The sequence below is a fragment of the Elephantulus edwardii genome, unplaced genomic scaffold (assembly GCF_000299155.1).
Source record: "Elephantulus edwardii isolate Elephantulus edwardi_28Jun2011 unplaced genomic scaffold, EleEdw1.0 scaffold00013, whole genome shotgun sequence".
NCBI classification, from domain to species: domain Eukaryota; kingdom Metazoa; phylum Chordata; class Mammalia; order Macroscelidea; family Macroscelididae; genus Elephantulus; species Elephantulus edwardii.
Genome location: NW_006399763.1, coordinates 14711451 through 14726647, shown reverse-complemented (window position 1 = coordinate 14726647; position 15197 = coordinate 14711451). Strand labels below are relative to the sequence as shown.

The window sequence follows — 15197 nt, the reverse complement described above, 5'->3', positions numbered from 1 at the left end:
AAAAAAAAAATGATTATGTTCAATTGTAACTTCTTTTATGTAGATTATCTCACTAACCATTTATTTAACAATAAAACACTGTATGAGAATAGTTTATGTGATAGGCAAATGTAAGGGCATAAGAAGACAAAGGTAAGAAAAAAAGAAAATTGTTCTTTACCTTATGAGGGTTACATGTTAATTAAGGTTAAGGGTAATATTAATCAAAACTAAGCAGAAAAACATATGTACAACCACAGACATAGGAAAAAAATACTCAGTATTCTACAACAGAGGAAGGATTAGAACTGAAAACAAGTAGTAAAAGGCTAGAAAAGATGCTTTGAAATTCTTCACATATGGAATTAAATCTACAGTTATGTTATGCAATGAACAATGGGATAATATAATATTAATGTTTAACAGGAGAGATTATTAACTTGGTTTGTATATATGCCCTTTTTGGAAGCAGGAGTGGCATCCACTTCCTAAATAACCTGCCTCCAGAAACTCTATGAATTTTGATAAGTGTCGATAGTTTGTAGAGGCCTTTTGTTCATAGGGTCTCTTATTAGTCATGCTCAACTTGAAGGCAATCAGCAGCAACAACAACAACAACATATGCCCTCTGATATAACCAAGAGGAGAAGCCAGAAAGGATAACAAGGGTCTAAATCTCAGAGATGAAGTTTGATATAAATACATCAGTGATGTCCAGAAAGGTTTTTAACTGGGATGAGATGGGAAGGAACCACATGAAAGAATACTAAATTTATAAATAATCTAGGACCAATCATTGAGAGAAGGCAAAAGACGTAAAGTAGAAAAAAAAGGATAGTCATAGAGGTTAGAAGATAGATAAAAAGAGAGTTCTGCAACACAAAAGCAAGATCAAAAATAGGTACAAAAATTGGAGTATTGCCAAGAACTTTTTTGAAAGAATGACCTGAGAAATCAGTATTTTGTACCTATTTCCTACTTTGCACATTACTTTATTTCAATTAGATACAATGTAAAGAAATGAAAATAATGACCTTCATATAGCAATGAACCCACTGATTCATAATTTTTTATCAATGTAAAATACTACTTTCTTATAAGAAACACCTAAAAATAACATAAAACATGAAATCAAGGAATATATTTGAAAAATAAAATGTTGATGTTTAACATTGATCCAAGATTTCAAAAGACTTTTTCTTTTCCAATACCGAGGAGAGTTTCATTCTCTAAATCCACATGTGAATTTTGAGTTAAAGTCATTAAACAATGATCTTAACTTTTTTGATAATGGGGAAACTGAAGAAGTTAACATACTTAATATTTCTGAAGCAGTTTCTAATTTCTCATTTTATCACTGTAGCTAAGTTTGTATAACAAGAAAAATCCCAATAGAGTGTTAAGGCATCAATTAGTTTCTCATTCTGTAAGTTACACAGGAGGAGGGGAATTATTAACAGAAATGATAAAGCTGTACTTGCATTTGATAACACAAAGAGAAGCTTATAAATGAGACGTCTCATTAGTTTGAGCAGATGGATCAAAATTAAAGGCTGAATCGCCAACTTTTAATTTCCTAATAGCCAAGAAGAGCCTGAAGTCTTGCAGAGTATGACTGTTGAAAAGTCAACATGAAAAGATTTTCTCCATCTGTCATCACACATGCCTGAGTGGAGCACAACTATCTCCTACTGTTTTTAATACTTTTAAGGCAAAGCTACACATATCATCTATTAAGCACATGGGCACACAAGTTGAGATGACTGCTATATGGAAACCTATGGAATAGTATGATCAGAGAATATCAGCATGGTTTTTTAACATGAAATTGGTTCTATTTTAATTTGACCTAAATGAAGAGGAAAAATGAATTAATTTGTACATTTAATTAAGGGGAATTGTTAATTTATAGCATTAAAGGTTTTAGTCTGAAATCTCTATTCCTTTAGAAATTGACATTTTTTAAATGGGTACATATTTCAGTCTATTTAATAATGGTATAAAAAGTAGCTCTTCTAATTAAATAAAAGTAGCTAAGGTAACCAATTTAGCGTGAAATGACTCCAATTAGTGGTTAAGAAGCTGCACTGCAATCTCAAAGGCACACAGTTCAAATCCATTAGCTGTTCTGCAGGAGAAAGATGGGTATTCTTCTGTGCTATCTACTGCCTCTGAAAACCCTCTGAAGGGTCAGCTATGGGTTGGATCCAACTTGACAGCACATAACACCAACAATAACAAAGACAAGAAAACAAATAAAACCCAGAATATACTGACTGGAGGAATTTTTTAACTGATTGATAGAGGTTGAGAGATGGGGAACATGAGGAGGCAGATGGATCATACAGACTGGTTTATAGATTCTTACATCCTATCTACCAATTGTGAGCACATGTTCTAAAGGCAACCAAGTAAAGCTAAAGTTTGGTAAGTACACAGCCCATGAAATAAATGTCAATGATGACTTGACACCAAAGAAAAGCATATTCATAGAATATGCAGTTAATTACAAGCTCTATTAAAGTTTAATTTTTGTTGTTGTGTACTCACAGTTAACCCTCCAGTGGATTTTAAGAGGCAGTTAATCACATGAGAGGAAGCTGCCCACCTTTCTTCTATGGAGCAGCTAGTGGATTTGAACCTTGTGCCTTTGGGTTGGCAGTGCAACACCTTTCCACTCAACCAAGAGAAATTCCTAGTGTACTTTACTATAACTAAATTCCAAAAACAAATCTCAGTATCTCTGTCTCCCAGTCTGTGTGAGTGCAGAGGGTAGGAACTTATTTACATAGCAAAATACATAAGTATAAAAGAGTGTCTTAGAACGAAGGATACAGTTAGGTTTTTCAATCTTCAGAGTTGGACAGTTGAATATAATTAAAGAGTTAATTTGGTTTTGAGCTTTTAGATTAGGAGAAATGGTTGTTGTTGTTGTTGTTGTTGTTGTTATGTGCCATCAATTCGTCTGTGTCTCAAAGTGACCTTATGTACAACAGCCCTAAACTCTGCTCTATCTGTGCCAATCTTACTGTCTCTGACACATCTATCCCCATTACCTCAGTCACTGAATCAATCCACCTCATCGAGTGTCTTCCTCTCTTGTGCTGGTCCTTCCCTCTACCAACATGTCCAAAGTATATCAGACGGAGCTTCAGGTTCCTTGTCTCCAAGGAGCAACCTGGCTTTACCCTCTCCAGGATGAACCTGTTTGTTCTCCTAGCAGTCCATGATATATTAAACATTCTTCTCCAGTACCACAGCTCAAAGGCATCAACTCTCCCTCATCATCCCTAGTCATTATCCAGCTCTCTGATGCATAGCAAGTAATTGCAAAGACCATGGCCTATATCAGGTGCACCTTAGTCTCCAGACTGATAATGCTGCTCTTCAGTACTTTTAGAGAGGTTTCTGACAGCAGACTATCCCAATGCAATTTTTCTTTTGTCGCTGCTGGTGGCAACAGTGTTGACTGTAGAGCCACACAAACTGAAGCTGTTAACAAGCTCAATTTCTTCACCATCTATCATAATGCTGCCAACTGGCCCAGTGGTAAGAATCTTTGTTTTCTTGAGGTTGAGCGTCAGTCAATTCATATCGAAGGTTGCAGGGCTTGATCTTCTGCAGCAAGTTTTCAGATCTTCTTCAGTGCCAGCAAGCAGGGTTGTGCCATCTGCAAAATGCTGATTGTTGACGAGTCTACCTTCAATCCCAATGCCATATTTCACCTCACAAAGCCCAGCCTCCCAGATAATCTGTTCCATATATAGATTGAAAAGATATGGAGATAGGACACATCCTTGATGCACACCCTTCCCAATTTTGAACCATGCAGTGTCTCCTTGTTATGTTTTGATGACTGCCTCCTGGTCCAAATATAGGTTTTGCATGTTGTTGTTGTTACTGTAAAGTGCTGTCGAGACACAGGCAATTCATAGTGACCCTATGAATCAAAGTCCTCGACACTTGCGTGCATGACTTTCATCCTTTCTCCAAGTTCATAGGGTTTCCGGATATGAATGATACCATTCAATACTTTCCACACTCTGTCGGATCTCCATTTTTTGGAATGGGAATATATACATATCTCTTCAGTAAGTTCGCCAGGGGTTGTCCTTCAGATTTCTTGGCACAACTTGGTGAGCACATCCAGGGCAGTATCTGTATGTTGAAATATGTCAATCGGTATGCCATCAGTGTTTGGGGCCTTGTTTTTTTGCCAATTCTTTCAGAGCAGCTTGAACTTCTTTTATCATCACCACAGGCTCTTGCTCATACATTGTTTCATGAAATTCTTCTGTGTCCACCAATTATTGAATTACGTATTTTTCATATTATGACAAGTGGACCCATATAAATTCATTTATTGAAAAAGTATCATTTGGAAACTTATATAAAGACAGTCAGTGATTAAGATAGATTCAACCTCAATTATAGAGGGAAAAATATACCTTAGAAAGAATATTATACTGGGAAGGTCTTTGTTGACCTTCTAGTAAAAAGAAAGGGCATACATGTAACAACATATCTTTAAAGAGATAAAAAATGGGAAAAATAATTCTGTGAGGGGTTTGAAGTTCCCTGACAACCTTTAGAGGAGACTCACTAATAAAAAATTACTATGGAGTACCAATTCTTGTGTAAGTAAATTACAGATTTCCAGAATTTTAAAAAAGGATATTTATCCCAGGTTCCAAATAAAAACATATTAACAGACTGCTTTCCTAGTACCTGTACTGCAATTTTGAGTTCTAGCTATATTAAAAAGGCATTCATCAGAAGCTGCCATTTACAAAGTGAAATATTATAGGTCAAACAGTATATGTAAATAGATCATCAAAGACTTTAAAATTTAGGTTAAATTTTCAAGATGCTGTACTCAAGGTCTGGTGGCCTAGTGGCAAGAAGTTGCATGGCAATCCCAAAGGCATGTGGTTCCTGGTCACCATTTGCTGCTGGAAGAAGGATGAGCAATCTCCTTGAAGAAATTAACTGCCTCTGAGAACCCACTGGAGGGTGAGCTATGGGTTGGTTCTGATTCTGTGGTACACAACAGTAGAACATACTCAATGGAGCCTGGGTGGCCCAATGGTAAGAAACTGCACTGCAATAAATCCCAAAGGCATGTGGTTCAAATCCAACATTGGCCTCCCAGGAGAAGGATAGACATTCTTCTCCCAGGCAATTTACTGTCTCTGAAAACCCACTGGAGGGTCAGCAATGGATTAGTTCTGACTCTATGGTATACAACAAGAACATACTCAATGTAAGTAATTTAAAGAAGCAAAACACCAAAGCAGAGTTTTTTTCTTAAATCATATTGTGAAACAGTTCATTATTTGAGATGATTAAACTAATGTAAAAGACTAAGACATTGTTTTCACACATCAATACTGATGATCTAGAGGCACGGGCTTGGCTAATTTTATACTGCTAATAAAAACCCACTTCTGTTGACCAAATATAATTCTAGAATGGGTTTCTGGGGCTGTAAATCTTAATGAGAACAAACTATCTCCTCTATCTTGTACAGAGTGGCTGTTGGATTCAAACTTTTGATCTTTCGGTTAGCAACAAGATACATAATGCACTAGTAATACTGGGGACAAATTTCAACTGCTAGCCCACTGAAGTGATACAAGTGCTATTTCCTTCCCTCAAACTTTGAAGATAAAGTATTTATCATTATCAAATTTGGCAGAGGAGCCACACCCAGGCTTAGCAGGAACTGTCCTACTAGAAAATAAAACCCGGCAGAATATTGCACAGAACAGACTAACCAAAAATTTTAAATATGACACCATATATCAAAGCATTTCTTTTCATTTGATGTTATTTATTTATGGTTCTGTTCTATTTTAAGAGAAGATATCAACAGAAGTTATCATCTGATAATAAAACTACCACTGATTTTTTCCCCCCCAAAGTATATCAGACAGAACTTCAGATTCCTTGTCTCCAAGGAGCCGCCTGGCGTCACCCTCTCCAGGATGAATTTATTTATTCTCCTAGCAGTCCATGGTATATTCAATACTTTTCCCCAGCACCAAAGCTCAAAGGCATCAATTCTCCTTCCATCACCCCTAGTTATTATCCAGTTCTCTGATGCATAGCAAGTAACTGACAGATGAGAAAAGTAGGGTTTGATTCTTGGTAAAAAAAGATCATTTCCCGATGAATCCTGAAATCCAATGTTGTGAGTGACAGGATAATATCTATATGAATACAAGGAACATCTGTTAATACCACCATCATTTTAATATATGCACCAACAACCAGAGCCAAAGAGGAGGAAAAGGATGATTTCTACCACACTGTGCAGTCAGAAATCAACTGAACATGAAACCAGGATACACTAATAGTAATGGGGAACTGGAATGTAAAAGTTGGCAGCAGAGAAGGATCCATAGTAGGAAAACATGGGCGTGATGACAGATTTGAGGCCGGAGATAAAATGATAGAATTTTTTACAGTCAATTCATTCATTCCAAGTACTTTTTATAAGAAACATAAACAGGTGATTCTACATGTGGACCTCACCGGCTGATCTGCACAGGAATAGGACTGATTACATTTGTGGAATCACTGGAAAAGCTCGCTATTAGCTGTGAAAAGTAACTCAGATGCTGACTGTGGAACAGATCATCAACTACTCATATGCAAATTAAAACTAAAGCTAAAGAAAATGAAGTCAATTCCAAAAAAGAATCAAAATTTTACCTCAACTCTATCCCAAATGAATTTAAAAACCATCTTAGGAATAGGTTTGAGGCCTTGAACACTAATGAGCAAAGACCAGATGGCCTGTGGGAGGTTAACAAGAATATCATTCATAAAGAACGTGAAAGGTTATGAGAAAGAGGAAGAAGAAAAGACCAAGATGGACATTGGGAAAAGTTCTGAATATCACACGAGGGCATCAAGATGCCCAACCACAGGGAAGAAATAAGGTAGTTAAGGAGCTGAACAGAAGATTTTAAAGGGTAGCTCAGGAAGGCAAAGCAAAGTATGATAATGAAATGTGCAAAGTGCTGGAATCAGAAAATCAAAGGGGAGGAACTCGGTCAGCATTTCTTAAGCTGAAGGAAGTGAGAACAAATTCAGACTTCAAGTTGCAATTCTTAAGGATGGTACGGGAAGGATATTGAATGATCCAGGAAAAATTAAAAGAAGAATAAAGGAGTACACAGGCACTATACCAAAAAGAATAGGCTGAAACTATGATTGGAACAAAACATTAAGAGAGAACTAGAAGAAATAAAAATATAAGCTGGGATTGGAAGAGGCTGTGGCTCCTAGGGATATTACCACAAATGTCAGATGGATCTTGGCAGAAGGAATCACCAGAAGAATGCTTATCTGTGTTCCACTGGCTATGCAAAGGCATTTGATTGTGTGAATCAAAATAAACTGTGGTTAACCTGAGAAAAATGGGACACTCAGTACACCAGATTTTACTTATGTGAAACCTATACTTGGACCAGGAAGGAGTTCTCAGAACAGAGGAGGGAAACACTGCATGGTTTAAAATCAGGAAAGGAGTGAGTCAGGGATACATCTTGTCTCCATACTTTTTCAGTCTGTGTGCCGAACAGATCATTTGGGAGGCTGGGCTTTATGAGAAGGAATGTGGCATCAGGATTTGAGGAAGACACATCAACAACCTACCTTATGCAGATGACACAACCTTGCTTGCTGAAACTGAGGAGGACATGAAGCACCATGATAGAAAGAGAAGGAACTGAGCTTGTTAACAATTACAGCTTGCTTGGCTCCACAATCAACACTCTTGGCACCAGAAGTCGGGAAATCAAAAGATTAACTGCATTAGGTAAATTGGCTGTCAGGGACTTTTCCAGAGAAGCAACGATATTAGTACAAGACTAAGGATCTAATCCATATTCATTGCAATTATATGCTATGAACAATGCTGGAAAAGGACTAAAGATCACAGAAGAGTTGATGCATTTGAGTTGTGGTGCTGGAGAAGAGTCTTGAACATACAATGGTCTGCCAAGAAAACAAACAGGTCTGTCTTGGAGAGGGTGAAACCAAGTTTCTCCTTGGAAGCTAGGATTTTTAAGTACCATCTCGCATACTTTGGATATGTGGCCAGGAGGGACCAATCCTTAGAGAAGGACACCATGCTCTGGAAAAGTGGAGGAACAGCGCAGGAGAGAAGATTCTAAATGAGATGTATTGATACAGTAATTAGGGCAATGGGGTAGGTGCACTGGAGTCAATGGGACTGGCTCAGGACAGGACAGGCTTCATGGCACACAACAACAACAACAACAAAGAATTTCATGAAATATGTTTAATAGGCAATGGTGATGAAGGAGGAAGTTCAAGCTGCTCTGAAGGACTTGGCAAAATAACAAGGTCCCAGGAATTGATGGAATATGATTGACATATTTCAATAAATACATGCATCCTTGAACATACTCACCAGGTTGTGTCATAAAAGCTAGAAACAACTATTCTTCCAACTGACTAGAAGAGGTCCATATTTATTACCATTCAAAAAAAAGGGTAACCCAACAGAGTGTAAAAATTATTGAAAAATATCACTAATATTACACACAAGTAAAATCCTACTGAAGATCATCCAAAAATACTGGACCAGTATATTGATAAAAATCTACCAGAAATACAAGCTGAATTTAGAAGTGGTTGTGGCACTAGAAAATTATTGTCAAAGTCCAATGGATCTTGGCCAAAAGCAAAGAGGATGTCTATATTCACTGATTTTACAAAGATATTTAACTGTTTGGATTGCAACAAATTGTGGCTAAACTTGAGAAGAATGGAAATCCCAGAACAATTGATTATACCCATGGAAAACTTGCAGTGTGTCAGGGATGTGTCCTGTCTCCATAACCTTTTCAATCTCTATGTTAACCATAAGAAAAACAATCAACAAAATTTATCACATTGGAAAAGCAGAGGATAAGAACCATATAGCTGATACAGAAAAGGCTTTTGACAAAATCTGACCCTTTCTGATTAAAATACTCAGGAAACTTTCTCAACTTGTGTGAAAAGAATATATGAGTATCTTAGAGCCAACATGATCCCCAGTGTAGAAAAATTAAAGTCATTCTCCCTGAGAAAACAGGAACCAGACAAGGATGCCCACTTTCACCACTCCTATTCAACACTGTACTGGAAGTACTTGCTAGGGCAATAAAATAAGAGAAGGAAATAAAAGGCATCCAGATCAGAAAAAGAGGTGGTAAAACTCTCAACATATGAAGATGATATGATATTGTACACAAGGACTCAATTAAAAAATCTGTTAGAGCTAGGTAATCAATTTCATAGGGTGGCAGGATACAAGGTCAATAGAGAAAAGTCAGTAGGATTCCTCTACAAGAGCAAAGAAAACAGAGAAGTAAGACAAGGAAGCAATATTATTTTCAATAGCCAACTACAAACTGACACACTTAGGAACAAATTTAACTAGAGACACAAAAGACCAACCAAAAAACACCCCTGCAGAACACTTCTGTGATAAAAAGTAAAAGACCTAAATAAATAGAAAAATGTTCCCTGATCATGGATAGGAAGACTCAGTTACTTTCAAAATGCCAATCCCACCAAAATCAATCTACATGTTTATTGCAATTGCAATACAGATATCAAATTCCTTTCTCAAGGTGATTGAAAAGGCAACTGACAAGTTTATTTCGAGAAGAAAGAGACCATGTATAAGCAAAGCACTTCTGAAAAACAAAAATGAAGTGAGAGGCATAGCACTTCTTTATCTCAAAACCTACTATACAGCTGTTTAATAATCAAAACAGCATGGTACTGGTACAATGACAGACACATAGACCAATGGAACAGACTTGAGAACCCAGAAAATAACCCATATTATCTTTGGACTGAAGCTCAACATCAACGAAACAGAGATTATTGCCACTGGGCTGATTGGCAGTATCATGATAGATGGTGAAAAGATTGAGATTGTTAACAGCTTCAGTTTGCTTGGCTCCACAGTCAACACTTTTGGTACCAGCAGGAAGGAAATCAAATGACAAATTGCATTTGAAAAATCTGCTATCAGGGAACTCTCTGAAGTATTAAAGAGTAATGAGTCAGTGTGGAGGATAAGATATGCCTGATCCAGGCCATGGTCTTGACAATTACTTGCTATGCATCAAAAAGCTGGACAATGACTAGGGATGATATAAGGAGAACTGATAGCTTTGAGCTGTGGTGCTGGAGAAGAGTACTGAATATACCATGGACTATAAGGAGAATAAACAGGTTCTTCCTGAAGAAGGTAAAACGAGGATGCTCCTTGGAGGCAAGGATTCTGAAGCTCTGTTTGGCATATACTGGGCATGCTGGAAGGAGGGAGCAGTTCTTGGAGAGGGATATCATGCTAGGAAGGGTGGAGCGACAGCACAGGAGAGGAAGACCTTGGATGGAGTGGATTGATTCAATGACTAATGTAATGGGGATAGATGTGTCAAAGATATGGATAATGGCTCAGGATAGAGCAGGGTCAGAGCTGCTGTATACAGGATCATTATGAGTCGCAAGATACTCGAAAGAACATAACAACAACAATCTTTGGTCAACTGATATTTGACAAGTAATAAAACCTATCTTATGGGGTAATGACAACCTCGTCAATAAATAGTGCTGGCAAAACTGGACTGCTACCTGCAGAAAGCTGAAACAGGATACACATCTCACACTATATTAAAAAATCAACCCAAGCTGGATCACAGATCTAGGGGTAAAGCCCAAAGCCAGAAAGATCATAAGAGACCAAGCTTAGAAGGCCTAGACTATGGTATAAAGAAGCTGACAAATTCAGCCAGAAATTTGCAGCCAGGAGAACATAAAATTGATGAATTGGAATTTCTAAAAATTAAATCCCAGTGCATCAAAAACTATTTCCAATGGATGAAAAGAAAATTTACTCACTTGGAAAAAACATCTGGCAAAATATCTCTTACAAGGGTCTCAAAATAAAAATTTGTAGAATACTACACAGCCTCAATAAGAAAAAGACTGATAATCCAATAACAAAATGGGCAAAAGTCATGCAAAGACTTTTTAGAGAGAAAGTTATTTGGATGGCCAACAGAAACATGAAGAAATGCTCAAAATCACTGGCAATAAGAGAGATGCAAATCAAAATCACAATGAGATACCATCTCACCCCAGGAGGAGTGGCAAAATTTAACAGGACTGAAAGCAACAGATGTTAAAAGAGAATGGAAATCTTATACACTGTTGATTCAATTGTAAATTGTTATAACCACTCTGGAAGGCAGTTTGGCCTTTCTTCACAAAGCTGAACACAGAAACTCATATTTCCCAGCTATTCCAATGCTGGAATATACCCCAAGGAAATTAGAACTGAGCCATAAGTGGAGATTTGTACACCAATGTTCATAGCAGTGTTATTTACAATCATTCGCAAGAACATGGAAACCGTCCAAATGTCCAACCACAATCAAATGGACTGAGAAATTATGGTACATGCTACTGTCATATGGATGAAACTTGAGACTTGAGAATATTATGGTAAGGGAAATAAGCCACAAAAGAACAAATGTTGTACTTTTCATTTACATGAACCATAAAGAGTAAGTAAGCTCACACAGATAATTACCAAGGGTTTGAGGAAAGGGTATTTTGAAAAAATTTTTTAAAAATTGAAAAGAAAATTAAAAGGGCCGCAATTTTTTTAAATTTTACACTTTGTCATAGAAAACAATGTAGAAAAAGATGCAATACAATAAAATCAAACACTTCATAAACAACCACAAAATTATAGAACAACATAAAGAACGTACTATATAAGCAAATATTAATGTAAGAATTTTATTAACATTCAAAATACGAGTGTTTGGAGATGGGAAGTTTAAAAATAAGGTTGTCTTATTTCCAAATACATTAAAATACAAAGAAACAGATACCTTCTATTTTAGTTGCTAATAAAGGGCTACACAACTCAAAAAAAAAATACAAAGAAAAAAAGGTGTGTATAACTTGGCTGATACTATTTCATGAAAAAGTAGGAATAATGTAACACTCAAAATGTTACAATTATGTAAGAAAATAGTTCACTGGACATTTTTGAGGTGTGAAATCAATGTTAGTAATTTTTCTGAAAAATAAAATTAAAAATGTCAAAGATGAGATCTTCTTTTACCTAGTTAATATTGATGGCAAACAAACTTATACAACTCTTATCAATATCGGATTAATACATCCTATGAATATTTTTGTGACTTACCTGGTTTATCTCTGAGCCAAGAATTACTAAGAAAAAAATCTGAGTAATTATCTCATGATGGAAAAAAAAGTGTAACAGCTTAAATATTAATATTTTTATCTTTAAGCCATCTCTGAAAATAAGATAAGGAAAATCGAATATACCTGATGCCCAGCCTTTACTTGCTTCAAAACACTTTCGTAACACACTTCATCCATGTTATTCAGCTGCTGGGCCTTAAAAAGTTTTTAAAATGTTAAAATTAATAAGCAATTATAAACCTTGTAACTACATATAAAACTCTGATGATTACATTGTATCTTTTACTTTTTTCAGACTAAATAGAATGCTAAAACAAATAGAATATAAATATGTAATGTATAACAACCCATAAAACCAAGCATAACTCAACTGAATATATTATGTAAAATAACTCATACAAATACTTTTAGAACACTTACTTTCTGAGAGTGACAATTTTCCAACAACAGTATCATTAATAAATGCAATCAGTTATAAAAAAAAAGTCATCCGTTACAGATATATTGGAAAGGAGCAATGTTAGAAGGCATTTTAAAAATTAATAAAGGTTAAACTATGCATCTTGTAACTATTATAATATTGTAAATTATCCCCTTATACATAAATCTGAAATGGTGCCACACAGTTCAAAAGAATTTTCTGCAGTGTAGATGACACAAATTAACTGATAGCATTTCTCGTATATTTTATATGAATAGTGTATTTATAACAGTGCAGGGCAGAAAGAGTCTTGTTTTACTAATGAGGTGGTTTTTGAAATGAGAAATACTGTAATACATAAGAAAGCTAAGTTGACTTAGTGATATTTTCAATCTTGATCTCCTTTAAGTAAAGAGGTCAAATGGTCTGTGAATGTCTTAAAGGTATCTTCTATGGAAACAAATGCATTCTTTAATAAAATGATAAATGTTGAAATTTTAAGCAAAGTATCTTTTCATTAACAGTATAAAGTAAAAATCTAAAATAGACACTCTAATTAGCATACACTGCCTGGTGGCACAGTAAATCAAGGGTTGAACTGCTGATAACAGAAGACAAGTAATACAGTCTCTCATCATGTCAAAAGTATACTACTGTATTGGAAATCAAATGGAGGATTGGTATGCACCACAATCAACTTGATAGCAATTAATTAGGCTAAGGCTAATAATGTAAATGGTTTATACTAATACTGTTTAAGGAATTTAATAAATTTTAAAGTACCTTATAGAACATTATAAATGCCTTTTGTATACATAACCTTTATAAGACTATTAAAAAAGTAAGTTTTCTTAATAGATGTTATAGAATTATTATTAATTCCATAACAGGCATTTTAATTTCTTTTTAAAATGAAATGCACATGAATATATACAATTTAGTTAACATCTCTTATTAATTCAAAGTGGTGTTAAACAATGTAAAAATAATTTTGAGACCAATAATGGCTGAGAATACTAAAAAAATGCATTGAAAAAGACAAAGTAAACATTTGGCTAGTAATTGATTGGAGGAGGAATTAATTTGCTACACATTTTAAAAAGCATGATATTGTCTATGACATTTATGTAATACTTCAGAAATGGTCTGTCAGAGTCTAAGTAAACTCTAACTATTATTCAACAATACACAAACAAAACCAAATTTTACAAAGGATAAAAAAAAAAATACCTTATTTGCACTTTTAACCCCTAAAAATGTCTGTCCAAGGGGTACTGGTCGAAAACGGCCATCGAAGAAGAAAAGTCCAATGTAGGGATTAACATGTAAAAATGCAGCAACATCGAGGTAGTTGGGTAAGGTTGCAGAGAGTCCAAGGATCCTTATCATACTCTGTGTGGATTCAACCTATATAGATTATTACAAAGTATGAGAGACATTCCATCCATCTGTATTTGTATTAAATTTGAAGCATGTTTTTATGAAGTTCAAAGACATGAAACATTTAGAATAAAATAAGATTCACATGAAATACAGAGTATTTACACATAGTCTAAAAGGGGGACATTAAAATGAAAACTAATCTAAAGCAGAATTTGGAATAACATAATTATCAATGCAATTTTAGAAATGAACTGAGAAGTCTTATTAATCCTTTTCTTTAATTCTTGAGGATCTTTTTATGAAATCACTGTTTTCCTTCCTTTACTAAAGACTGCTTATTTACTTGATAGTTCTTTACTCAAAACATGATAGTCCTGTCAGTGTATTATAGTAATTAATAGGAGAAAACACATTTATTCCATTATAAAATTTCCCCCATTAATCACTTCAGAGTTAAATAATTTAGCATTTTAAAATACTCATAAAAGAAAAAGTTGAATTTTATTAAATAATTGAAACTTGGGAAAAAATTATAAACAACCCAAAAATGTATGAATTTGTTTGTGTTCACTGGGGTAACGTAATATTTTAATTTTGTTTTGAAACACTACTTACATTAATGAAACTGTTCACTACTCAGCAGTTAAGCACTAACTGTCATATAAATAACAGCAGTGGAGAACTCCGTTAGCAGGGTTAGTAGTTGGAGATGGGGAAGGGAGGTGACAGATGTGATTAGAAAATGAAGCAGAGACCAGATTGTGACTGATAGAGCATGCCAAGAAGTTTACACATTTTGTAGCTAATAAGCTTTCAATAATATCCAATTTTCTTTCAATTATGTTTTCACGTCTTCTAATCCCAGTTAACTCAATGACAGTAACAGTTCACATTATTCTTGTATTTTTAAGTCTGCATATACTTTGTAATAAGTTGTTTGTTGTTGTTGTTGTTGTTGTTGTTGTTGTTGTTAGGTGCCCTCGAGTCATTTCCGACTCATAGCGACTCTATGCACAACAGCCTAAACCCTGCTCTATCCTGCGCCAACCGCACCGCCTCTGACACACCCATCCTGATTACCCCAGTCACCGAATCAATCCATCTCATAGAGGGTCTTCCCCTCCTGCGCTGTCCC

At 35.4% G+C, this 15197-nt stretch overlaps 1 protein-coding gene across 1 annotated transcript in view; it reads right to left on the bottom strand.

Moving 5' to 3' along the window:
• Positions 1–15197, bottom strand: part of ASCC3 (activating signal cointegrator 1 complex subunit 3) — a 451184-nt gene that overhangs the window by 248751 nt on the left and 187236 nt on the right. The window contains exons 11-12 of the mRNA XM_006881191.1: positions 13910–14086; positions 12382–12453 (exon numbers count right to left, since the gene is read on the bottom strand). Of these exons, the coding sequence (XP_006881253.1) occupies positions 12382–12453; positions 13910–14086 (249 nt within the window). The remainder of the gene's footprint in view (positions 1–12381; positions 12454–13909; positions 14087–15197) is intronic.